This window comes from Ahaetulla prasina, chromosome 4, assembly GCF_028640845.1.
Source record: "Ahaetulla prasina isolate Xishuangbanna chromosome 4, ASM2864084v1, whole genome shotgun sequence".
NCBI lineage: Eukaryota > Metazoa > Chordata > Lepidosauria > Squamata > Colubridae > Ahaetulla > Ahaetulla prasina.
Genome location: NC_080542.1, coordinates 80,285,603 through 80,313,176, shown reverse-complemented (window position 1 = coordinate 80,313,176; position 27,574 = coordinate 80,285,603). Strand labels below are relative to the sequence as shown.

At 38.2% G+C, this 27,574-nt stretch overlaps 1 protein-coding gene across 3 annotated transcripts in view; it reads right to left on the bottom strand.

Moving 5' to 3' along the window:
* Positions 1-11,116: 11,116 nt before the first annotated feature.
* The window catches only part of GLB1 (galactosidase beta 1), a 210,845-nt gene continuing 194,387 nt past the window's right edge, over positions 11,117-27,574 (bottom strand). For 2 of the 3 annotated variants that reach the window (XM_058183979.1, XM_058183980.1), the window contains 4 exons: positions 26,750-26,857; positions 23,707-23,838; positions 20,298-20,522; positions 11,117-12,320 (listed from right to left, as the gene is read on the bottom strand). In XM_058183979.1, the coding sequence (XP_058039962.1) occupies positions 12,075-12,320; positions 20,298-20,522; positions 23,707-23,838; positions 26,750-26,857 (711 nt within the window). In that variant the 3' untranslated portion in view covers positions 11,117-12,074. The remainder of the gene's footprint in view (positions 12,321-20,297; positions 20,523-23,706; positions 23,839-26,749; positions 26,858-27,574) is intronic. The other variant, XM_058183978.1, reaches the window with a different exon arrangement.

The following is a 27,574-nucleotide window of genomic DNA, read 5'->3' as shown; positions in this document are numbered from 1 at the left end:
CATACTTCCACCTCTCACAATACTTGACAACACAGTATCAACAGTAGAAACCTTCAAATTTCTGGGTTCTATCATATCGCAAAATCTCAAATGGACAGCTAACATTAAAAACATCATTAAAAAAGGACAACAAAGAATGTTCTTTCTGCGCCAACTCAGTAAGCTCAAACTGCCCAAGGAGCTGCTGATCCAATTCTACAGACGAATTATTGAGTCTGTCATTTGCACCTCTATAACTGTCTGGTTCGGTTCTGCAACCCAACAAGAAAAACACAGACTTCAGAGGATAATTAGAACTGCAGAAAAAATAATTGCTACCAACCTGCCTTCCATTGAGGACCTGTATACTGCACGAATCAAGAAGAGGGCCGTGAAAATATTTGCAGATCCCTCGCATCCTGGACATAAACTGTTTCAACTCCTACCCTCAAAACGACGCTATAGAGCACTGCACACCAGAACAACTAGACACAAGAACAGTTTTTTCCCGAAGGCCATCACTCTGCTAAACAAATAATTCCCTCAACACTGTCAGACTATTTACTGAATCTGCACTACTATTAATCGTTTCATAGTTCCCATCACCAATCTCTTTCCACTTATGACTGTATGACTATAACTTGTTGCTAGCAATCCTTATGATTTATATTGATATATTGATCATCAATTGTGTTGTAAATGTTGTACCTTGATGAACGTATCTTTTCTTTTATGTACACTGAGAGCATATGCACCAAGACAAATTCCTTGTGTGTCCAATCACACTTGGCCAATAAAATTCTATTCTATTCTATTCTATTCTATTCTTTCCTAGGCTCCAAGTTTATTAAAATCAGATCTTTTAAAGTTTAAGACACTAGTTGGATTATTATCTATTGTTTGTGTTTGCATTATAATGAATTCCAATATGATGTGGTCACTGTCACCCAAGTTCCAGCAACTTTAAGTCCCTCTATCACTTCTTTTCTATTAGTAAGAATTAGGTCCATTATAGCTTTACTACTAGTTGCCTTCTCTACCTTTTGGATGACAAAGTTATCGGCTAGGTTGGTTAAGAATCTATTTGATCTACACGCTGCAGAGCTAGTCTTCCAGTTGATTATCTGAATAATTAAAGTCTCCCATTACTGAAAATTTACAGAAATGATTAGGAAAATTTATTCAAACCAAACCACAAGGGTTATGGTAAATGGAAACCTAATGGAAAAAGTCAATATAAATAAAGGGGTTTGGCAAGGCTGTCCATTATCTCTGCTATTATTCATTCTCTCATTAGAAGTTCTATTGGCTCAGATAAGGGGAAATAAGGAAATAAAAGGGTTAAAAAAGAGGAATATAAAAAACAGGCTTTTGTGGACAACATGGTGTTTATAATAGAGGACCCCTTGGAAAGGGGAGAAATTTTACTACAGGAAATAGAAAAATTTGGCATAGTCGCGGGCTCAAAAATTAACAAAAATAAAACAAAGATACTCACCAAAAATCTCATCTTTTTGTTGATCTTTTTCTTTTGAACAATTTATATCCATCCATCAGTAAATTCCAGTCTTGGGTTTCATCCTACCAGGTTTCTCTAATGGCAACTGTCATACCTGCCCTTGTGTAGTATTGCTTCTAGTTCACCCTGTTTGTTCCCCAAGCTTTGAGCATTTGTATATAAGCAGATATTTATATATAGCTTATTTGTATATAAGCTTGTATTTATATATAAGCAAGATGGCAGTGACCAGGTAGGGTGTTGAGGCTCTTGCTCCGATGCCCACATACTCTACCAACCCACTGCATCTCTACCTTCGTGATCTGAATCACGAAGATTGATGCTTGATAATTGACAGTGATCGACACCGGCTCCATGAGTAGTAGCCATACCTGATTCCCCAGATCACGAAGAAAGCTCCGTGAGGATCCCCTGAAGCACAGTGAAGGCTCTGTGAGATTTCCCCAAAGCACAGTAATGGCTCCGTGAGGTTTCCCTGAAGCACTTTGAATGCTTTCAAGAAGCTCTGTTAGAGGGATTTCCCAAAGCACTACCAGAGGGATTCCCTGAAGCACAGTGAGAGGGATCCCCCAAAGTGCTGAGAAGGCTCAGTGAGAAGGATTCCCCAAAGTGCTGAGAAGGCTCTGAGAGGATTCCACTCAGAGAAGGCAGATTCCCCGAAATGCAGCAAAGGCTCTGTGAAAGGGATTCCTTGTGAGAGGGATTCCACAAAGCACCAAGAAGTCTCCATCAGGATTCCCCCCAGAAAAGGCAACATGAGGGTTCCCCCCAGAGAAGGCTATGTGAGGATTCCCCCCAGAGAAGGCTACATGAGGATTCCCCAAAACGCCGTGATAGCTATTCCCTGAAGAGCCTACTCATTTAAGAATGTGATCCTCCTTGATTCTCCTTAGCTCTGACTCCATGAGGATTTTGATTACCTTAAAATTCTCTTTCAAACTCCCACATAAATTTAAACTTCTACCGAAATTTCCTCCACCATTTTAAATTGGATTTGATTTGAATCTACCACCATTTTAAAAATCCTCCCACTGGGCTTCTGGGTGGCGCCACCTTTCTCGCTGGGTGCTAATTTATGGCACTCTGCATTGAATATGGTAAAAGCCGGACATAACAACTGATCCCGGCTTAATTTCTCTCTCTGGTTGAAAGAGAGAAAAAGAGCAAGGGGGGGGGGAACTGTGGTAGATTTCCTAGGGGCTTTGTTTTTGTAATGCAAAGTCCTGAAAGGTCGAATCCCCTTGAACCCCTCCCCCAACCTCCAGTATTCACTGCACTCCTGAAAAAGCAGGAAAAGAGGAAGGTGTCCACGTCTGCTAGCAATTGATTTCTTTTTGTGGTTACTAAAAGCAGGCGGAACAAGCGTGAGTGAACAATTATTGGTTTGCAAGTATTTTTGATTTTCTGACTTCTACCCTTTTTTTTTTAAAAAAAGAGAAATTTCTGCCCCCCCCCTTCAGTTTTGTTTTAGAGAAACTGAAAGCAGAGCGATACATCAAAGGGAGCTTTGCTGTTGAATCGAAACTGAATGGAGATTTTATCTTATTGTGTTTGACTGTGGACTGTTGGATTATATTACGTTGTTTAAGTATTTTACAAGGGGATTCTCAGCAGGAACTTTGTCATGGAGGTTCTTTCAGAAGAATGGATTTGTGACTTTATACAGGACTACACAGAAAGTATGTATTTAATTATTCAAAAATACGAATTGATAAAAAATGGGGACGTTTTGGATGAGAGCTTGGAGCAAATTAACCAGTGCAACCATTCGGAAAATGGAATGCAGGAGATACAAATAAAAGTGGATAAATATGAAGATTTGATCGTGAAGAAACAAGGTGATGTAAAGAAGTTTTCTTTAAATAGTTTGGATGAACTGCCTGAATTTGTGCTACAGGAGATTGTCCCCCAAATGGAAAAGACTCACAAGCTTAATGTTTCCCAAGAGTTCTCTTTTTGGACTGATGGAATATACGGCAGTAATTTTTGGATTCTTGGACATAAGGAATTTCTAGGAAATATTGTGATTGACTTTTTAAAAGGGGTAACGAAGGAAAGACAGAGATTAATGCACCAAAAAAAATGGCAAGAGACAAAAGTATTATTCTTGAAACAAGGTTTTTTAAAAATATTAATAGATAAAAATATTAGTGTTCCGGAAAGACAATTTGTGAGGAATCTGGAAGAAATGGGTTGATTATATGTTTTATATCTATCATAAAAGACTAGATATTTGGATCTATACTGGATTTTGATGAGGAAGGACTAAAGTTGAATAGATATTGTAATTTTCTGTATTGAAATTTTATAAGGTGTTGCACTAAATTTTAAATAGAATATTTTCAAAAGATCTTATGTAAGAAAGACATGGGAGGAAAAATTATATGGTTATAGAAGTTATAAGGGACATATTTTTTGAATTGGATTGGATTTTTATGCTTTAGTTGGTTTTAAATACTTTAGGATTAATTTGTTCTATTGATTTATATATTTTACTATTGTTAATTCTTAATTTTTTTTTTATTTTTTATTTTTTTTTTTGAAGGATTTTGGTTATGTTAGGAGGAAGTCAGAGCTAGAGAAGGAAAATTGGTATAATAGTTTTGGGAGAAAATTTTCTTAGCATATGTTTGTCTTATTTTTAACTATACCTTGTGCTTGTTCCGGGAAGCCAGGGGGGAGGGGGGAGGGTATTAGTGAAGGGAGGGGGGTTGGGGGGAAAGGGGGAAAAAAATTTTTTTCTGTAAAACTTTTTGAATAAAAAAAAAAAATCCTCCCACTGGAAGACTACAACACAACACAAAGGACAGCATCAAAAAATCACTCCAGTAATTACATATAGAAGTACAACAATACCTGTATAAGAAAGTAAAAATCAATTATTGCAAAACCCTTTCCAAGCTTCAAAACCATTTCATTCTACTTTACAACTTTAATTCATTAAGCAATGATTAAATAATAGAAGTTCTAAAATTATTAAATAATAGAAGTTCTAATATTGTTGATCTATAATTGATTAGCACTGTTTAATTGATTGTCTGATTATTCAACTGTCTAGTTAATTAATTATTAACAATTCATTAATTGATTAGTTTTACATTATTTACTGATCTATTTCTAAGTACTGTGAATAGACTGTATATTTACTTATTTATTACTAATGTTTAATTGATTAGAGTGACATTGTTTACTAACCTTTTATTAACTGATTACTGCAAATAGAACATATATTACCTATATTAATTAGTTTTATTGATCAGAGTCACAAATCTACCATGCCAAGAAAAAACAACCAAACAAACAAACAAACAAAACTATATCTTTACTAATGGCTCAACTAAAAATAAAGACATCTCTACCAATGTCACAAATGGCCCATCCAAATGCATTCTATATACAGATCCCTCCAAGGAGAATGAGATTACCATAAAACGCAATACCCATCAATCATGCTTGGGATATACTGAAGACATAATTCAATTTCTACAAAAATCCACAAATTCACTTACTCATCTCTGCTTACTCATATAAACTCAAATTAGACCAACTCAGTATCATGTCCGATAAGATCAACACCATGGAAACACAACTATCATCCTTTAACAACATAGAAACACATTTACTATTATCCCTTACCAACGTAGAATCACGCTCAGTATCTCTTGAGTTTAGATATAATGATGGCTCAGTGGCCCCACGTTTCTGCAGAGTAATTTGCAAAAATGAGACCAGCAAAAGAAAATTCATTCATCAACTCAATTGCAAGAAGCAACTCAAACTATAACAAACTTTGTTCAAGGCCAGACCTATCTACACTTCAAAGAATCCGCTCCCATGAACTTCGTGCTGAACTTAAAACACGCCAAAACTGGGGAGAAATGGACTTATACATTGATTGTATTAAACTAACTGTATTAAAAGTAAGAACAACTGTCTGCACCCCAATAACCACCACCCCAACTACCAACACTAGGCATGCACACCACTAACTTCCTCAAAATCCACCGCCACAGACCTTAAATGCAAACTACTTAGATGTGGCTGAACTCATCACTACCAGACTCCATTACCATAGTAAGAGACTATCATGTGTACAGGTCCGACCATGAAATCCGCAGAGGGGGTGGTATTGCTATCTTCTATAAAAAATCTCTAAATCTAAAAAATATTGAAGTTACATAGGAGTTAGCTCTTCCTGAGATCATCTTATGCGACCTTTTCCTCAACACCACAATTCACTTCATATTCTGTTACAGAGCCCCTGATTTATGACCTTGTACATGTGAACAAACTAACATCACTATTAACATGGGCAGCCTCCTGCCCACACCCTCTTATCTTTCATGGTGACCTAAATCTACCTCTTATTAATTGGACCCTAAACGAATGTACATCTGAACCCATACATGCAACCCTGTACAATGCTGTAACTAATCTAGATCAACTAGTAACTAATAACACTAGACTCAACAACTGCCTTGATCACATCTTCTGCAACAGTTTAAATTCAATTTATGGACTACAAATAAAAGAACCTTTTTCCAACAGTGACCATAGCATGATAGACTTTTATCTCAACTTACGTCCTCACATAGACAATCATAATGACAGAATCCCAAAGTATAACTTTAGAAAAGCCAACTATGATCTCATAACTGATGACCTTTCATCTCTTGATTGGCAAACTCTATTCACTGGCTGCATCACTGCCGAAGACCATTATAATATTTTTTTGCATGAAGTCAAAAGAATCATCAAACTATACGTATCACTAATAATCCCCAAAACCAGGAAAAATAAATTACCCATAACAATAAGGAAGCTTCAGACCCAAAAAACCCCTCTTTGGCGCAAAAACAAAACTGGCTACCTAGCTAACTTCAAAAGTCGCTACAAAACGACAGATAAAGGCAGAATGCATCAGTTATCACAGCAAACAAGAGGAAAACACACTAAATCTACTTGGGCCTTCTATAATTTCATAAACAATGAACTTAAAGATTCAAGATCCATCCTACCACTAAAAGGACTGAACGGGAAAGACCGTAATGATGAAACCATTAAGGCCAACCTCTTCAACACATTCTTCAATTCAGTCTTTGTAAACAGCAATGGTTCATGTTCCTCATGAATCACAACGATCTACTACATGTAGATTTCACAGAAGATGCCATTGAAAAGGCACTGTACAACTTAAAACCATCTCTGTCGATTGGCCCTGATGGATTATGTGCCTACTTCCTAAAGAAGCTCTCAACCACTGTAGCAGAACCCCTTAGCATAATTTACAAAATATCTTTCAGAACCAGCTCCTTTCCTAATTTATGGTTATTAGCCCTTGTCATCCCTATCTTCAAAAAGGGTGACCTAGCCTAGTTGATCATTACAGACCAATCTCATTATGTTGTGTCACCTGCAAAGTCATGGAATCAATCATAAACCAATCCATTATCCTCTACTTAGAGACTAACAACCTACTCTCTAACAAGCAATTTGGCTTTAGGAAAAAAGTTGTCTTGTAATCTGCAACTATTACACTGCAAAAATATATAGACTTCAAAACTCGATCAGGGTAAATCAATAGATGCAATTTATATAGACTTATGTAAAGCCTTCGATTCAGTGGTATACCACAAGCTACTTCTAAAACTAAAATCTTATGGCATTTCCAGATTCCTGCGTAAGTGGATAGCTGCGTTCCTATCAAACAGGCAGCCAAAGTAGTCAAAGTAGTCAAAATAGGGAACACCTTATCTAACCCTGCACCTGTTAACAGCGGTGTCCCCTAAGGCAGTGTTTTAGGACCCACTCTCTTTATACTTTATATAAATGACCTTTGCAATCACATAAGCAACTGTGTTCTCTTTGCAGATGATGTAAAACTATTCAACACCACTGACAATGCTGCTACTCTACAAAAAGACCTTGACTATGTGTCAGAATGGTCAAATAATTGGCAACTCCAAACCTTTGTCTTACACATTGGCAAAAAAAATCAGAACACAAAATACAAGCTGGACAGATCTAACAGATGACCCTCACTCTGTCAAAGACCTTGGAATACTCATCTCAAATGATCTAAGTGCCAGAGCTCACTGTAACAGCATTGCTAAAAAAAGCATTAAGAGTTGTTAACCTAATCTTGCATAGCTTCTTATCTGGTAATATTGAACTGCAAACTAGGGCATACAAAACTTTTGTCAGACCAATTCTTGAATACAGCTCATCTATTTGGAACCTGCACTGCATATCTGACATTAATACAATTGAACAAGTCCAGAGATACTTCACAAGAAGAGTCCTCCACTCCTCTGCTCACAACAAAATACCTTATGCCACCAGACTCAAAATTTTTGGCTTAGACGACTGAGAACTTTTCTGTCTTTGGTCTTGTAGCAGCAAAGTCCAAGTGTCCAGTTGTCCAGTTACTGCCACACTTTGCCAAGAGAAAGACTCGAGACCAGGAAGGTGAGAGAATCAGACTTTATTGATGCATCAGAGCCCAGAGTGTTCACACACCAAAATCTGGACTCCCTGGGATACGCCCAGGCAGGTGGTTTTAAAGACCTTAATTCAAAAAGCAGAAGTAACTATGGAAAAGTACAAAAAGTACAGTTTCATGTCTTAATAATACGTGTCATACAGCAAAAAGCACCTAATATCCAAATACGGTAAGGGTTGAGCAAGTATCATACATCACCCATATGGCTTCCTGTTATGTTCCATCTCTTGTAAGTTTCAGCAAGGTTCCTGTTCAGCTGGCACATTCAGTTCCTCATTTATATTGATGTTACAAAGCAGACAATCATAAGATATAAAATATAAGGTAGGTGAATAGAAAGAGATATGTTAAACGTACAGGTATTATATTAGGAAGGAGGAATAATGGATTTATGGATTATTCCAATCCTCCCGCCACAGTCTGACCTAAGCATAGTACATAAAATCATCTGCTACAATGTCCTACCAGCCAATGAATATTTCAGCTTCAACCAAAACAATACAAGAGCACATAATAGATACAAACTCATGGTAAACTAATCCAAACTAGACTGCAGAAAATACGACTTCAGTAACAGAGTTGTCAACGCCTGGAATGCACTACCTGACTCTGTGGTTTCTTCCCCAAATCCCCAAAACTTTAACCTTAGACTGTCTACTGTAGACCTCACCCCCCCCCACCCCATATATTTGCAAAACATATATTTCATACTTTTTTTCTGCCTTTAAATCAATCTTGACTCTGGCAATTATAAGTCCTTAGTTTCTTTGGCAATATATTCAGAAACAGTTTGCCATTTGCTTCCTTCCCAGAGCTAACAGAAATTGCCAAAAAGAACTAGAACTCAATACCTCCTGCTTCTAACCACGTGCCTTTCACTACTGGATCTTGCTTTATACTTTAGTTGTAGCCTTTTTCCCAACATATTTTGGCTGTGAAATGTAAAGCACCAATTGCTGCCTGGATTCAAATCTGTATGCAGAGCAATTTCACACATTTTATACAAGATTCCTGGTGCATTAGATGAGAACACCTCAATGCAGATCATGGTTGAAGACTCACCTCATTTTCTATATTTGTTATGGCAAGCACTGGAGAAAGCATGTACTTTTGTTGAAAGAAGCATGTACTTTTGTTTCCATGAAGGAAAAACTTGCTTGTTATGACCAAATGTCATGGTAGTTTCCAGGAACTGTAAGCCTGCATTGATATTGTGACATTATAATGAAAGAAATAAAGTTCCCAAATGGAGTATCCAAAAATAAAATATAGTAATTTGAGGAAAGAAAAGAATAAAACTGACTCTAAAGTACACAGAAACATTAATAGAAGTGATTTTTTTTTGCAACTTATTTATTTTAATGGAGGACAAGAGAGAATATTGGGAAATGACACAGAGGGTGCAGTAAGCATTTAATGGAAAGCTACAAATCCTATTCACTTTTGACTATCAGATTAAAACAAAATCCTTTGAGGTTGCTGTGAAAAACAAATGGGAATCAAAGAACAGTGAAACAATCAAATAATACAGAAGGGTGTGTAAAATCAGCTTTTGCGGTAAATTAAACTTTTCCCACATTTCCTCCACAAATACAGAAACTCAAAAAATCAGAATATCGTGCAAAAGTTCATTTATTTCAGTAATGCAACTTAAAAGGTGAAACTAATATATGAGATAGACTCATTATATGCAAAGCGAGATAGTTCATGCCTTGATTTGTCATAATTTTGATGATTATGGCTGACAGCTCATGAAAGCCCCAAATTCACAATCTCAGAAAATTAGAATATTACATGAAATAAGTAAAACAAGGATTGTACATAGAATAATATCGGACCTCTGAAAAGTATAAGCATGCATATTTACTCAGTACTTGGTTTGGGCCCCTTTTGCATCAATTACTGTCTCAATATGGCGTGACATGGATGCTATCAGCCTGTGACACTGCTGAGGTGTTATGGAAGGCCAGAATGCTTCAATAGCGGCCTTCAGTTGTTCTGCATTATTCAGTCTCATGTCTCTCATTTTTCTCTTGGCAATGCCCCATAGATTCTCTATGGGGTTTAGGTCAGGTGAGTTTGCTGGCCAATCAAGCACAGTAATCCCATGGGCATTGAACCAGGTTTTGGTACTTTTGGCAGTGTGGGCAGGTGCCAAGTCCTGCTGGAAAATGAAGTCAGCATCCCCATAAAGCTCGTCTGCGGAAGGAAGCATGAAGTCCTCCAAAATTTCCTGGTAGACGGCTGCATTGACCCTGGACTTAATGAAGCACAGTGGACCAACACCAACAGATGACATGGCTCCCCAAATCAACATAGACTGTGGAAACTTTACACTGGACTTCAAGCATCTTGCAGCTTGTGCCTCTCCATTCTTCCTCCAGACTCTGGGTCCTTGGTTTCCAAATGAGATGCAAAAGTTGCTCAAATCAGAAAAGAGGACTTTGGACCACTAAGCAACAGACCAGTTCTTTTTTTCTTTAGCCCAGGTAAGAGCTTCTGACGTTGTTTGTTGTTCAGGAGCGGCTTGACAAGAGGAATATGACATTTGAAGCCCATGTCCAGGATCCGTCTGTGTGTGATGGCTCTTGATGCACTGACTCCAGCCTCAGTCCACTCCTTGTGAAAGTTCCCAACACTTTTGAATGCCCTTTTCTTGACAATCCTCTCCAGGCTGCGGTCATCCCTGCTGCTTATGCACCTTTTTCTTCCACCTTTTTCCCTTCCACAAGACTTTCTATTAATGTGCTTCGATACAGCATTTTGGGAACATCCAACTTCTTTTGCAATTACCTTTTGAGGCTTTCCCTCCTTATGGAGGGTGTCAATGATGGTTTTCTGCACAATTGTCAGGTCAGCAGTCTTTCCCATGATTGTGATTCCTACTGAACCAGACTGGGAAACCATTTAAAGGCTCAAGAACCTTTTGCAGGTGTTATGGCTTAATTAGCTGGTTAGAGTGGGACACTTTGAGCCTAGAATACTGAACCTTTTCACAATATTCTAATTTTCTGAGATTGTGAATTTGGGGTTTTCATGAGCTGTAAGCCATAATCATTAAAATTATGACAAATCAAGGCATGAACTATCTCGCTTTGCATGTAATGAGTCTAACTCACCTTTTAAGTTGCATTACTGAAATAAATGAACTTTTCTAATTTTTTGAGTTTCACTTGTAATTAACATTCATACAAGGGTAGAAGAGCTTCCTTAACAAAGTTACTTTTGTATATAGAATTAGGGGCACCAATAGAAATCAGGGACTTATGCCTATGCAATAGACTTTTCTCAAGGCAAGTTTGATTCCTAGTGACTAACCGACCCGTATATAAAAATTATTTTGCAACGGCTAATTTCAGGGCTATAGCCATGTCTAGAACATCATGAACCGCTTCTGACAATTCAAAAATCTGCAATGTAAATCATCCTGAGCATGTAAACCATTGGGAGAATTCTCCAGAACGGCTGGTCTTGTGATGATGATTAGCTAGGTAATTTCACTTTCTATATGATACAATCAAACTTAAGTATACTTTAAAAGTATAATAAAAATAACTTAAAATAGCCAACTATTTTTGTGATTAAGGACTTTATACTAACTTGGTTGTGCATTATAATTTTGCCAATTTTGCATTTATTTTCAGATATTTAAGATGAAGGGGAACCATGATGGATGCAGTATTAATAATTTCATCAATTTTAGTGCAGACAGATAAATAAAAACACTAACATATTCCAGAACCAAACATGTTTATTCTGAAAAGCTACAATTGTCCAAGGAAAACAGAGTGTGATACATCTAAGAATATCCAGTTAAATTTGGGTGTTAAAATAACACCCAGATGCTTTTAAGTAATTATCATTTTGATTTAATATATGGTAAAATCAATTAAATAGAATTGAGATTTCATCAATTTCAAGCGATTATTTTAGAAGCTCAGAAAATATGTCTTCGTTTTCATGTTAAGAACCACTTAGAGCTGTAAGACTTTTCACCACTATCCAAGCATTTCAATCTGAATATTTTGATGGACTCAACAATCAGTAAATCAAGCAGAATTACATAGGATTCAGTCACAAATCATTAGACAACAGCTTCTCAAAATTGCCTTCATAATCAAGAGTTTTATTGAGGATTGGCTTATCCACAAATTCCACTAAACAATTCTGGATGCCACAAGGAGATTTCTCCAGCTCCAGAATGGTAATATTATTTGGAGAAGATGAAACAAGGATATTTCTAGGCACAAACAATGTTAACTGAGGGCCAAGGGATGACCAGTAGCGTCCTAAATTAAAGCCATTAATCCAGACTTGTCCCTGCAAAGGAAGAAAAACACAATTTTAGCTATGTGGACTGCAACATTTATATGAAATCAAATCCAACAAAGTTCTAATTAAGAATTATTTGAATTTGAAGAATCCAAATTACTTGGAACCCTGACATTATTACCCTGTTTTCCCCAAAATAAGACATCCCCTGATAATAAGCCCAATCATACTTTTGAGCGAATAGCAACAAGGCCAAGTGCTTATTTCAAGGTTCAAAAAAATATAAAACAGTGTCTTATTTTTGGGGAAGCATGGTATTATTTATTGATTAGCCTATAGGCCATGTCAATGTACAAGGTTCAAATACCTATTACCAATACAATCCTATATAAACAATTTAAAATTAGATACAATAGTTACAAGATAAAATACAATAATTTAATACATAAATATGTAAAATAGAATAAAATGACATAAAATTATATTTCTGTATCATCTCTGCAATCTACCCCAATCAGACCCGCATATGCCGATCGCCAGGGGAACATTTTATCAGTTTCACCTGATTCGCCAGTTGCGCCCCTTCCTTGACCGGGACGCCTTACGCACGGTCACTCACGCCCTCGTCACTTCCCGCCTGGACTATTGCAATGCTCTCTTCATGGGGCTCCCCTTGAAGAGCACCTGGAGGCTCCAGTTAGTCCAGAATGCGGACGCGCAGGTGATAGAGGGAGCACCGCGTTGCTCCCATATAAGACCCATCCTGCATGGCCTACACTGGCTACCAGTAGCCTTCCAGGTGCAATTCAAGGTTTTGGTTACCATCTTTAAAGTGCTCCTTGGCTTAGGACCGGGATACCTTCGAGACCGCCTTCTGCCGCCGATTGCCTCCCACAGAGTGGGCCTCCTCAGGGTGCCGTCGACCAAACAATGTAGGTTGGCGACCCCCAGGGGGAGGGCCTTCTCTGTGGCGGCACCAGCCCTGTGGAACGAGCTTCCTCCGGGATTACGACAACTCCCCGACCTCCGGACCTTCAGATGTGAACTGAAGACTTTATTATTTCAGCGCGCTGGACTAGCCTAAGAATAAAATGTTTTAGCTAAATTTTAATGGGGTTTTTAACTGGTTTTTACCGTTTTTAGTGATTTGGCTGTAATAATATTTAGTTTTAGTTGTGTTTTTAATGCTTATTTATTATATTGTTTTTTAATATGCCTATGAACCGCTCTGAGTCCTACGGGAGATGGTGCGGTATAAAAGTATGATTAATAAATAAATAAATAAATAAATCTCAGTCGGACCATTTTAGTCAGAAATTGTGCTGTATTAAATGTCATTTTCAAATTTTGGCCACATATCTATATAATATGTATATACATATAATATATATTATATATGTTATATATATAATGTGTGTGTGTGGTGTGTGTGTGTGTGTGTGTGTGTGTATGTATGTGTGTGTGTGTATATATATATATATATATATATATATATATATATATATATATATATATATATATATATATATATATATATATATATATATATATATATATTTGTTTTCTGAGGTTTTCGCGGGTGTTTGTATGTAGGTCTTTGGTTATTCGGGTTTTCTCCCACGTAAAATTGGAAGTGTCTTGGCGACGTTTCGACGAAGTCTCATTCGTCATCTTCAGGCTTCAGCTTCGTGCTTCTGGGAGCAATGTGTGATTGCAGCTGTTTCTTCCTTTTTAACTGCTAGTGGGGGTTTGAACTGATTGGGTGGGAGTTTGGCTGTGCTCTGATTGGCTGGGGTTTTTTTTGTGCTCTGATTGGCTGGGGGTGTGTCCTGTTTGGGTGGGGGCTTGGTTGTGCTCAGATTAGTCTGAGTTGCAGGGGGATTTGCAAGGTAGGTAAAATGAGGACCCAGATTGTTGGGGGGGCAATAAGTTGACTTTGTATATAAATATACAAATAGAATGAGACTATTGCCTTACACAATGTAAGCCACCCTGAGTCTTCGGAGAAGGGCGGGATATAAATGTAAATAAATAAAAATTAAAAAAATAAATAAAATAATCTCTCGTCCCCTTTTACAGACAGCAATTGAATTAAGAATTCAAAATTCCCCACAGTGATATAAGAATTTGGGTTTGGAGCATTTATTAAACAAGCAGCCAGAGGAATATTTGCAAGATTATATGGCACTACTGGATATGGCTTCAAATATGCTCAAAAAACCAAATGAGTAAACTATGGACAAAGCTTCTCAACTTTAGCAACTTTAAGATGTGTATATTTCAGATTCCACAATTCCACAACCAGGATGATCACACCTCCCAAAGTTGCCAATGAAAAACCCTGATCTACTCACTGAAGCAGGAGGACGTTGGGACTTGGAGTGATGGAAAGTGCCCATAAAGGCACTGATTAATTGGAGTTCAATTCACTTCCTACACAGAAATGAAATTGGTCTGGTAATCTCCTTAACCTCTATCCTAATATGCATTCTTGGAATCATTGAAGGGTATTATGCTGGTTAGGAAAAACTGGAACAGTTTAAAAAATGAATTCAACCAAATTATGCAAACTGCAAATCACATTTTTAATTTTTGGCAATTCATTTTTAATGCATTTTTCTATGTCTTTTAAACAGTAAAAAACATTTTAAGACAGTTCTAGAGATATGATAAATCACATTCCACAAAGTGTTAAATAAGTTTCAACCTCAGAACATTCTTATCAAAATTATCTCTTGCTGTGGCTTTGGCAAAATTGTGTTTGCTAGTGGTGTGTGTGTGTGGGTGTGTGTGTGTGCATGTGTGTATGTAGACTGAGAAAAAGACTTTTGCAGCATTTAGCTAAAATTTGTAGCATTCTACTAGTTAATACATTAATACATTATAAAAACAAAAGTAGAAGCTGAAAATAACAATTCTCCCAAAAAGATAACCCTGAATTTAAAATGACCTCTGCAAAAAAGGCTTACCTGTTTCCATTACTATATTCATTGTGAATCTGACTCTCTTCTTTCTTTTTTTAAAATAATTTTTATTAAACAGTTTTTTTAAAAATTTTTGACAGTTTTCTATTTTACATTTCCACATCGGTATACTTCTATTGTGTTTTTCATTTCCTCCCCTTTAATTTACATGTGGTTCCATTATTTTTATACATATTGATATATTAATATATTAAATTACAATCATACATTTTGTGTCATTTCCATATATACAAGTTTGTTACTAGTTTCTAACTCCTTTAGTCTTTCCTTAACCTTTACATCTATCCTCTAACCATTTATACCATTTATTCAATGGTGGAATTCTGCCAGTTCTAAGCAGTTCGGCCAAACCATTTATTAAATTGCAGGTTCGCCCTGCCCCTTGCCCCTCCCCTCCCCACCATTACTTACCAGCCTCGCAGCACTGTTTGTTAAATTGCTGGGTCGCACTCTCCTCCCTCCTGGGAGCACACCAAACCATTTGTTAAATGTCTGGCTCAGCCGCCCCTTGCCCACCCCCGCCCCACCACTATTTATTGGCCTCGGAGCACACCAAAGCATTTTTTAAATTGCTGGCTCGCCTGCCCATCACCCTGCCCCACCACTATTTATTGGCCTCGGAGCACACTGAAGCATCTTTTAAATTGCTGGCTCGCCCGCCCATCGCCCTGTCCCACCACCATTTATTGGCCTCACTCACAGAGTTGCACAGTTTGCCTTAGTGACACACTGAGGCATAGCTGTAGCTATCGCTATCCTTTCGCTCATGGCCCAGCCTTTCCTACTTTTGTCGTGACCTACCACTCTGTTCCCCATCTCGACTGCCCACTTCGGACTGCCCCGACCGCTCCAGTAGCAGAAGGCAAGTACAGCCGAGTGCTGCCCTGGGGAAGCGGGACTGGGAAAGGGCTGCCGGCCGTGACCTACCCCCATCCAAGTACCTCGTTGGCCATGCAGCCACCGACTGAAGCCTGCCCCCATCCAAGCGCCTCGCTGCCCATCCATGCACCTCGCTGTCCACCCGATGCACCCAAAGCCTACCTGCATCCAAGCCTCTTGCTAGCCAGCCAATTCAAGCTCCTGGCCACCGAGGCACTTGAATTGGCTGGCTAGAGAGACGCTTGGATGCAGGCAGGCTTTGGTCGGCGGCCACGTGAGGCTTGCATCAGGTGGGAGGCGAGGTGCATGGATCGGGTGGGCAGCGGCCACAAGCTGCTGCTCACCCAATCCAAGCGCCATGTGGCCATCGACCAAAGCCTACCTGCATCCAAGCCTCTTGCCAGCCAGCCAATTCAAGCTCCTCGCTGGCCAATTTTCAAAGAATAACTGAGACCTGGTTTTTCCAGCATTGTCTTTGTAGTCTGAGATATTCTGTTATTTTAGTGCTCTAAAATATCAGGAAATTCTATCTAAGGATTATGCCATTAAGAGACATTGTTTTCTGTAACGTGTTTAGGGTTTATAATTGTAACTGTAGTTTTTTTCACTGGAATAGAGTGGTAGAATGGTTCACCGGTAAATTCCTTGGCTTTGGCAACAACCAATTTTGCTCCACCAGTTACTATTGTTAACAAAAAAAATGACAGCTGATATAACTGACATAATTTAACACGTGAAATGCAAGACAGAATCAAACTGAGCATGTACCATACTCAAACCACCACAAATTATAAATTGGGTATATATGGATCTGTTGTCTTCAGGTCACTCTTGACTTCTGGTGACTGCTTGGACAAATCCTTTCAGTTTTCTTGGCAAGATTTCAGATGTGGTTTGCCATTGCCTACTTCCCAGGGTTGAGAGAGAGTGACTGGCCCAAGATCACCTTGCTGGCCTCGCGCCTAAGGCCAGACTAGAATTCACTGTCTCTTGGTTTCAAGGCCTGGTGCCTTAACCACTACACTAAACTGATTCTTGTACTTCAGTTACATACTTGCCTTTTTAATAAAAACAGTAAATGTAACACTGTAATGCAAAGCACATAACAGACTTTCCCTTTGAACAACATGAAACATCATCTGTATATACATTAGAAACTGAGAAAACTACTAACAAAGTTCAATTCACAAGAATCTAGAGGGGTTTTAAAAAAGGCCTAACACAAGATGTCAAAAGAAACATTGATCAAAAGCTAAATTGCTCATAGTGTCATCCTTTCTATGTCAAAGTTGACATAGCTCATTCTCAAATGCCTATAGTGCACTCCTAATTTTGAGTTCATTTGCTCAACTGTTTTAAGAATGCATCAGAAATATACTGCTCTTTTCCAATTCCCATTCATACCATGGCTAAATGAAAAGAAAATACTGGGAGCCACAAAACCTGGGTAGGCATGGCTGGGGTGGTCATATGACTGGGTGGGAGTAAGTTGGCAATGCCCACCCAGCCACATGACCACTTAGCCACACCCACCTAGTCACATGACCTAGCCACACCCACTAGTCACATGATGACCTGGCCATGCCCAGCCAGTCGCATGACCTGGCCATGCCCAGCCAGTCGCATGATGACTTGGCCACGCCCACTTAGCCATGCCCACTTAGCTACACCCACAGAACCTGTTGTTAAATTATTTGAATCCCACCACTGCATTTATTCTATACCATGTAGCCAATGGTGAAATCTGAACCGGTTTACTAATGGTTCTCTGGCTGCGCATTTGCGCTGCGCGTGCATGCAAGATACAAGTGCACAGTGCACGTCAAAAGGAGGCTTGGGGTAAATAGAACAGCATGCAGGGGGATGATCAGCTGTGGCACGCAATCTTTTTTTTTACTTTTAAAAGCATTGCTTTTAAAAGTAAAAAAAAAGCCTCTGATGATCGTGCGGCTCAGCTGGGATCGTCAGAGCCTTTTAAAAGCATTTTTTAACAACCTCTTCGGCGTGCGCAAAGCACCACTTAAAACCCACTACTTGGTGTAGGGCCTGCTTCGAGGGGAGGTTGGACTAGATGACCTACAAGGTCCTTTCCATCTTGGTTAATCTGTATTCTCTATCCAGATAATTATCACCATACAAATAATGAAGCAGAAAAAGAAGCCTACTCAAGAAAATAGCTAGCAGAAAACACACTTCCACCAACGAGGCTAGCTACTGTATATGAATGGGGAGGAAATCCTATACTCACTACAACTGATGATTTATCTAGTCAGGTAATGTCTACTCTGGTCTGCAAGCAAACAGCCAAAGTGTCAACTCGTGAAGTTTCCCTGACTTCCTCCCAAGTTGACATAGGCAGGGGGATGGGAAATCATGCCTTGCAGCTGCACAAAGGAATTTACTCCTCAGTAATAACAAGATGCATTCTGGCTGAGCAAGTCAAGGCCATCTCCATGGATACCAGAAATGCCTGGAAAGGAGTGACTTCTACAACCCGCGAAATTACCTCGTTGAGGAATGTGACCGGGTGACACACTTTGGAGGTGTTGTGACCCAGGTCCAAGTAGGTAGTAGGAAACTCAGTCCATGATAAAACAACGAATTTTATTTGAACAGCTGAGAATTACTTCATTCCCAGCGTAGTTCAACTCAAATTAAAACAAATTCCTCCCAACACAAATTCCTCAGTCCTATCGTAAACCTTGGTCCGATTAGGCAAACTGCCAAAGGCCTTTCTTGACAAATGTTCAGAAGTCACAAAAATAAATTCAAGATGTAGACGAAGCAGAAGATGAAGCTACCAACGTTGTTTTCCAGCAAAGCCCAAACACTGTTGCTGGTCTGTTTTAAGCCTTATGGGAGGGGCCAATCATTTCTTGGCCCTACTCCCGAGTTGTCCTTTTTGCTTGAGCTGCTCTTGCCTTCTGGCAGCTCTTCTCGTGCGTGCATTAGGAACAGGCTCCTCCTGTTCTTCTGCCTCACTACTATCAGTCTCTGGAGGCTCTGGAGTCCACACCTCACTTCCCGATGGCCCTAGCCTCACCTCAACCTCATTGCTGTCCGACTCCGTTGCCAGCTCCGCAGGCTGCTGGTGGACGGTAACAGGGAGGAGGGAGAAAGAGGGTCAGAAGCAAGGCATGAAGGGGGTGAAGTCAGACTTTGCTTCACCTAGGCAGGGGGATGGGAAATCACGCCTTGCAGCTGCACCAAGGAATTTACTCCTCAGTCATAACAAGATGCATTCTGGCTGAGCAACTCAAGGCCATCTCAATGGATACCAGCAATGCCTGGAAGGGAGTGACTTTTATAACCCGCAAAATTACCTCGTTGGGGAATGTGCCCGGGTGACACACTTTGGGGGGAGGCAGAAAGATGGTCAAAAGCAAGGCATGAAGGGGGTGAAGTCAGAGTTGGCTTCACCTAGGTAATGCTGACATGGTGCTCCTAATAAAAGACTGGATTTTTATTGCCAGATGGCTTGAGACTCTTAATTGTGTTAGGTCAGAACTGGTCAGAATCCCAACATCAAGCCAACTCTTCCATGTAATACAAGCCTGAAATGTTAAGGTAGAAAGTGTGCCGATAATATCAATCTTAGAAAAGCCATTATTAGAAATAATGGACCAAATAACGTTTTTAATAACTTTTATGTTATGAGAGCAGTTAAATACTAATGTATCAAATGGACACGAGTCTTGGGCACTAGAACATATGTGTGGAAAGCAAATAATGAATTTCAATATTAATCTGCACATGAGGCAAGTTCTAAAAATACCATGAATCCATTAACTGACTAAACACAATTAACACAATTCAGTCATTAGGCATCTACAAGTCCATCAGTTGCAAGAGATAAATATCGGACAGCATATAATTGTAATATCTAATACTTTAGTTTTATTTGATTATAACAGCCTGAAGATAAATTACTTTGTTGTATATTGCCAACTTTATCAATCCTCGTGGCTGACCTACTAAATATTTCTATTATTAAGCAGCTGTTCAGTCCTAGCACTGGAAATTAACAGTCCCAATACTGTCAATATACTCCAATTAAGCTGCTTTACACTTTTACCCATAAATGAAGTTGATGAAAAATACTTTAAATCTGTTATGAATTTTGAAGTTGTACACGAACTTTTTATGAATAAAAAAATTGTACCTTTGTCCAACCTGGAAATTTGAGATAGGTGTCCTGAGGCAAATCTGGAATTCCAATAGGAATGGAAAAATTGCCAGTATAAACACTTGGCCCTTCATATGTTGATACATTTTTTCCAGATATCTTATGATTGAAACCTCCTTGCACTGCTCTGTCAATGTCCAGGGGATATATTTCCCAGTCAAAGAGGATATCTTGAGCAAGAGTTAAATTCACAATCAGACCCTGAAAATAAATGTATTATAAATATGTCAAAGAAGAGTTTTACTGCTTTACAAGTCCCTCTCTCCCCCTCTCCTTCCCTTCCTCCTTCCTCTATCTGTGCCCCCCCCCTGCTCTCTCTCTTTCCTTCTGCCTGGGTTTTTTGCACTCTTACAGCTTTATTTGGAAGCACTCATTCTAGTGACTACATAGATTCAATTAATTTAATGCAGGTGAACGCATGAGAATAGTAGGTATTTGAGAGCTCTGGAAAAACATAGATTACACTGATATTTTTCAGTTGATTTCTGTTTTGCTTAGATAAATGGCATATGTGATAGAGGGAGTGGTACTGATCTTGTTTCATCTTACAGTGTTCAATGTAGTTAAATATGCATTCAAAGTTGCATAACTGTAAGCAACTGATTCATTTAAGATGTTCTTTTTATATTACACAATTCTTACAGAATTCTCTTTAACAAAATTTATTAAAATGGAAAAGATTGTGGGCACATGAATTCATGCAAGGGAACTTAATTCATCACTTTAAACCAGTTTATTTAGATGGGGACAGCCATAGCCTTATAATCTTACTGGGGTTGGAAGTCTATAGGTGATTATTTTGGTCACATATCATTTGGATCTTTTTTTAATCTGAGACCCAATTATGATTGATGTTGCACAATGATTCTACTTCTATTCATGGAAATTGTTTCAAAGAAAAATAATGCGTGATTATATTTCTGATATCTGAAAACTTTGTGCTAGATTGCTGCAAGACATATTTTCTCTGATGTGATTTAACAAATATATAAGTTCACTGGGAAAGAGATATTCATTAGAAATTTGAGGCTACTTGTCATTAACATGTTGAAGTGATAACACTCAGGTCTACTTCATAATACTGTATCTGCATCAGAAAAAGCTGAGCAAGGTTAGAACAGTGCTATGATGGGATAGATGTGGCTTAATATACTAAATGATAAGGTGGAGTTTTTGTAAGGGGCCTCAGGTGGCTCAACAGACTAAGCAGTCTGTTATTAACACAGCTGCTTGCAATTACTGCAAGTTCAAGTCCCACCAGGCCCAAGGTTGACTCAGCCTTCCATCCTTTATAAGGTAGGTAAAATGAGAACCCAGATTGTTGGGGGCAATAAAAGTTGACTTTGTATATATATTGTATATTTGTATATACAAATGGATGAAGACTATTGCTTAAAACAATGTAAGCCGCCCTGAGTCTTCAGAGAAGGGTGGGATATAAATTCAAATTTAAAAAAAAGTTGATGGATTCAAGGGAATGGGAATTTGGGGGATAGCTTGATCTGAAATGGCATATTCTCTCTCAGAAATGTAATGTGGATGTATTACTTGAGTCAAAAGCATTATCAAATCTTTATAACAGTAGTGCGTACTATCAATTCCAACTGGTTTATTAATTGTATTCTGGCGTGGACAGGGAAACCTAACAATAGTGGTTAACCAAATGGTAACCCGGTTATGGACAACTACTACGCATTCTTTGTGAAGTTGCAATACCTGGTCCAAACCCTTAATGGGTACAAAATGCAATGGTTGGACTGCTGAGTGAGGCACTTCAAGGTGCATGTTTTTGACATAATAAGAGTGCAAACAATTTTAAAAGGGATTATCTGAAGAATAGAATAGAATAGAATAGAATTTTATTGGCCAAGTGTGATTGGACACACAAGGAATTTGTCTTGGGGCATATGCTCTCAGTGTACATAAAAGAAAAGATACGTTCATCAAGGTACAACATTTACAACACAATTGATGATCAATATATCAATATAAATCATAAGGATTGCCAGCAACAAGTTATAGTCATACAGTCATAAGTGGAAAGAGATTGGTGATGGGAACTATGAAACGATTAATAGTAGTGCAGATTCAGTAAATAGTCTGACAGTGTTGAGGGAATTATTTGTTTAGCAGAGTGATGGCCTTCGGGAAAAAACTGTTCTTGTGTCTAGTTGTTCTGGTGTGCAGTGCTCTATAGCGTCGTTTTGAGGGTAGGAGTTGAAACAGTTTATGTCCAGGATGCGAGGGATCTGCAAATATTTTCACGGCCCTCTTCTTGATTCGTGCAGTATACAGGTCCTCAATGGAAGGCAGGTTGGTAGCAATTATTAGAGGTGAAAGACTTCACCTCTAAGACTTGGTTAAGTGATACAATCATTGGGAAAAATCCTACTGTATATACTAAAAACCACCCCAGGCTATCTAAGTTATTTATCCAAATAGCCAAAGATGTTACTTTAGAAGGTAGCTTACAACGTTAACAGAAATAGCTCAAGTATAAAAGCTGTCAATACCTGAGCATCTCCTCTAAAGCTCCATTTTTAAAGATTCTTTGTAAGATAAATTTAATCTAGGATTTTGATCTCACCTTTACATTTTAAGTTTCACGGTACAATATAATTTGCAAGTTCCCACATCCTGTAGTGAAGCAGTTGAACACATGAAAACTATGAAAACATTCTGAATAATAAATCAATTCAAAGGGAATCCATAAAAGGATTGACATGGAGAAAATAAATCTCTCTTGATTGTAAAATAAATGATATTCAAACTTTTATGCCAAACTTACTGGATATTGTTCCCTGATGTTGAAAGACACTAAGGAGCTGGAGAAAATTACTAATTAATCAGCATCAAAACTGGGTTGGCACAGACCGTAAATCTTCTGAATAGGATTATAGAACAAAAAGAACACACCTACAGATACTTTCAAATTTACTTTAGATAATGTAAATACAAAGGATGATAGGGAGGATCTGTACTCCTCTAGCAAGCCCGTAAGAACTACATGATCTGAATAACTGTTCACATTTTCAAAGGAAGCTGCCTGTTGACACCTCTTCATAAAACACTGTATTGCATCTTGCCTGCATTAGAACAATGTCAGTGGCTTGGTCAATTGTTTATTGTGCATATTTCAAATCATCCTCACATATCTGCCAGACAGCAGTGATTTTTGGACTATTAGTCAAGTACTTCTTAATTAAAGGGATACAATAGTATCTCAAAACTTTCTCTTTTCTTCTCAAACTATAAATTCAAATTATTTCCTCTAAATACTATACCTCTATAATATTCACTCAGTAGTATTAGAAGTGTTGCTTTGTGTTCAAATAACCTGCCAAGTTTATAGTTGACTGGATATTTAAGACAATTGAAACTATACCTTGAAGTCATTGTTGTATCGTCCATAATTGACTCGACCCATGTTTTCTATCAACAAATCCAGATTGGCACCTGCATTCCCAGTTATGTTCAATTTCAAGAATTTCCTTCTTTCAAGAATCCCCTGAGGAATCTAAATGAACAATATATTCTAAAGTTAAACCCAAAACAAGTCACAGTACAAAAGCTATATCATTATCTAAAATCTCTGAATCTTTTTCAGAGATTTTAGAAAATGCCTATCCCCAACTGTGTTAATTCATATGACTTGAATCAAAATTATAATAGTCATTTATATAATTCAAAATCTTTCAGCTGTTTTCTTTAAATAAAATGAATACTTCTGAAGAAATTCAAATTTTCCCACCCTCTGTGGTCAGAAAGTTTAAATAACTGACAAAAAAGCATGGTGGGTGTATAAAAAATATTAAAACTGTTTGCTTGGTGAAAGGGGAGCCTTTCACCATAGAGTAGGAAGCACATTTCCAGAGCGGTCGCTGCCCTGGCTGGGGTTTGGAAGCCGCAGAGGCAAAGTTTGGGGGAGAGAAAGAAAGACTTCTGCTGCTTCTGCTTTTGAAAGGAAAGCAATACAAGCAGAAGTCTTTTTTTCTCTCTCCCAAACTTTGCCTCTGCGGCTTCAAAACCCCAGCGGGGGCAGCAGCCACCCCACTCTATGGTGATGGCTGGACCTGGACCCTGCAGGAGGAGCTGGCCCAGGCCATGGCTTCTGCAGGTGCTAATGGTGGGTGCCGGTGGCATGGCTACGAGCTTCTCAAGGATCTGGTACTCACCAGCTTTGCCCACATCAACGTGGTGAAGCTTGGGAGGCACATAAGCAGGGGGGGTGGGGACGGGCACTTGCATGGCTTGGTGCCTTCAGGCCGCTCATGTTCTACATACACACCCCACAGGAGTGGAGAGGCTTGATGCAAAGGGAGCCTCTCTCTGTTGGACTCCTGGCTGTGAGTGCGCAAGCTGCCCAGAGCCTCCTGCACCCCCAAAATAATAAGACTCCCCAATAATAAGGCCAAGCCCTTATTTCGGGTTCAAAAGAAAATAAGACCCTGTCTTAGTTTCGGGGAAACACGGCAGTATATTCTACCATTCCTCGATTAAAAAAGGATGGAAATCTTTAGATTATTGGGCTCATATTTAACATTTTTGGGAAATAAAAGAACTACCGTATTTTTGGGAATATAAGACACACCTTTTCCCACCCAAAAAAAGATGTAGCCCCGCCCAGCCTCTCAAACTGAGGTTTCAGAGGCTAAAAAAAGCCTCTAAAATGGAGCTTCAGAAAAAAAGTCTCAGAAACAAAACTTCAGAAAAAAAGCTTCAGAAACGAAGCTTCAGAAAAAAAGTCTTAGAAACAGAACTTCAGAAAAAAAGCCTCTGAAACCAAGTTTCACAGGCTTTTTTTTTCTGAAGCTCTGTTTGGAGGCTTTCAGAGGCAGAAAACAGTTTTTTCTGAAACAAAGTTTCGGACGTTTCAGAGGCAGAACAAAAAGCAAGGCACAGAGCTCACAACCAGCGAACCTGTTGCTAAAATTCACCTCTGGGAACAGCTGATTGGGGGTATTCCGGGAGGCGATCCACCTTCCAATCAGCTTTTTTCTTATTTTCCTCCCCAAAACTAAGGTCCATCTTCTACTCTGATGTGTCTTATACGCCAAAAAATATGGTACATAGATAGAACAGTGATGATTTGGGAGGTTCTTAGTTCTTTAAAAAATCTATTAACTCTACTGTAGTATTTGACTACACTTTTAGCTTCTGCTTCAAATTGATGAGAAACAGTACCACAATTTTCAGCAACAATAGTTAGGGATTAAAGCCAGGGATTAAAAGAAGAAATTTTTTTGGAGGGGCAAAAGAATTCCAAACATAACGATCTCAACCAGGATTGAAGGATAATGAACACTTGCCAAGATCACATCCTCTTTCTTTTCTCCTTCCATTGACTGTTTTTTAATGTCAGAGAAAACATAGTGTAGTATAACAATCTGCTTTGATAATAATACTTATAATCACTGTTCAAATCAATTTCAAACTTATTGCCAGCCAAAGTTACATAACCATATTTGAAATCAAATACAGTCTAAATCAATCCATCACTTCCTTGCTCCTCTCATCACCAGCACAATGTTAAATGATAGAATCTTTTTCATGTATCTTTAGTTAAAACACTGACGTAAGAGCACACATGGCTTTGGCTCAGCATCATCTCAGAAAATATGCATTTCAATGCATTCCTTCTAAGTTTTAGGAAACAATCAGAACAGATCATTCAGAACACAATTGCCTATGAAATTGATAAGTAAACAATTTAAGTTTACTGCCATTTATTTTATGAGTACAATATATTGTCAGGCATTATTTTCCATAGGTGCCCTAAAGGAGGAATACCTTGATACACTATTTTAGTATTTTGCAGTTATAAATCTAGGATCCTTAGCAATGAAAAATAAACAGAAATTATTGTGACAGTAGAATTGTAAGACCCATCCATCTGGATTTATACTAATCCACAGTACTGGCATATTTCTAAGAAACTATTTTAATACATTTCTACAAGGAGACTTCACTACATAAAATGAAGAAGCAGCCAATGAATCTTGGACTTCGTTTAATAGAGCAAAATGAAGTTAAGAACAGTGTTAACATTGTTAACAAACCACTATAAAATTAAAGTATGTACAAATAACAATATAAGCACATTTATCCTTCAGTGACCATATCTGGAAATAAACAGCTTTCACCAAGCATTACAGAACTGATCTTACTTAGAAAACAGTACTTATTTGTCATTCTTTTTGTATAATTATTATTACATTACATATAGGAGACAGGATAATCCCTCAGAGAATAATAAATAGATAATAGATAGATAGATAGATAGATAGATAGATAGATAGATAGATAGATAGATAGATAGATAGATAGATAGACAGACAGACAGACAGACAGACAGGTAGATACGGATGGATGGATGGATGTAATCATAGCTATAACCACAAGAAAGCAGTTGTGATATGGTGCTTTACCCCATCCACAGAGATGTAGGCCCGATCACGAATGCCATCAAATGAAGAAAGAATGTCCTTACTACAGTTTCTTGGTAACTTCGTTCTGTATAATGCGTATCCAAAATACTTGAAGAACAAAATAAAGACAAACATTGAAAATTATTTTAAGCAAGCATTGCATTTTTATAATGTAGCTACATTTATATCAATTTATATAGCCATCTCACAATTGCAACTGGAAAGCACAAATGGGGCTCAAACTAAACTTATTTTTTACAGACACTCTGCAGAAAATATAGGAGTTTCAAGGTTTAAAACTAAATCAAGTATTTGGTATTTAAGAGTCACCATTATCTTCATGTACTTAGCAAGAAATGGTTGGGGGGGAAATGGGACTTTGGTTGCTATGTACCTACATTGGTACTTCTCTTGTAAGTATTACAAACAAATAAGTTAGTTGGACCAGAACTGTTGAGGAGAGTTTGGAAAATCATTATGCAATATAAAACATTTAATAATTAGATTAAAAGTGTGGAAATACATAGATTTATGGTTCTTATCAGCATATCCTCTGAATTGAATTAGTGTACTTGGAACTAGTGTACATTTTCCATCATTTGGAAAATATTTGTTAATTTTGATAGAGGATGGCATGAAGTATAAGAAAGATGACAGAAGAGGAAGAATGTCAAATCAAGCATCCCTAAGTTTGATATTGCAGTCAACACAAATAAATTCAACAATCGGCATGTTTAAATAAAAGTAGGATTAAATCTCTTACTACTCAGTAGGTATAGGGCTAGGGAACATTGTTGAAGGAGACGTAGAATGAAATGGTTTGCT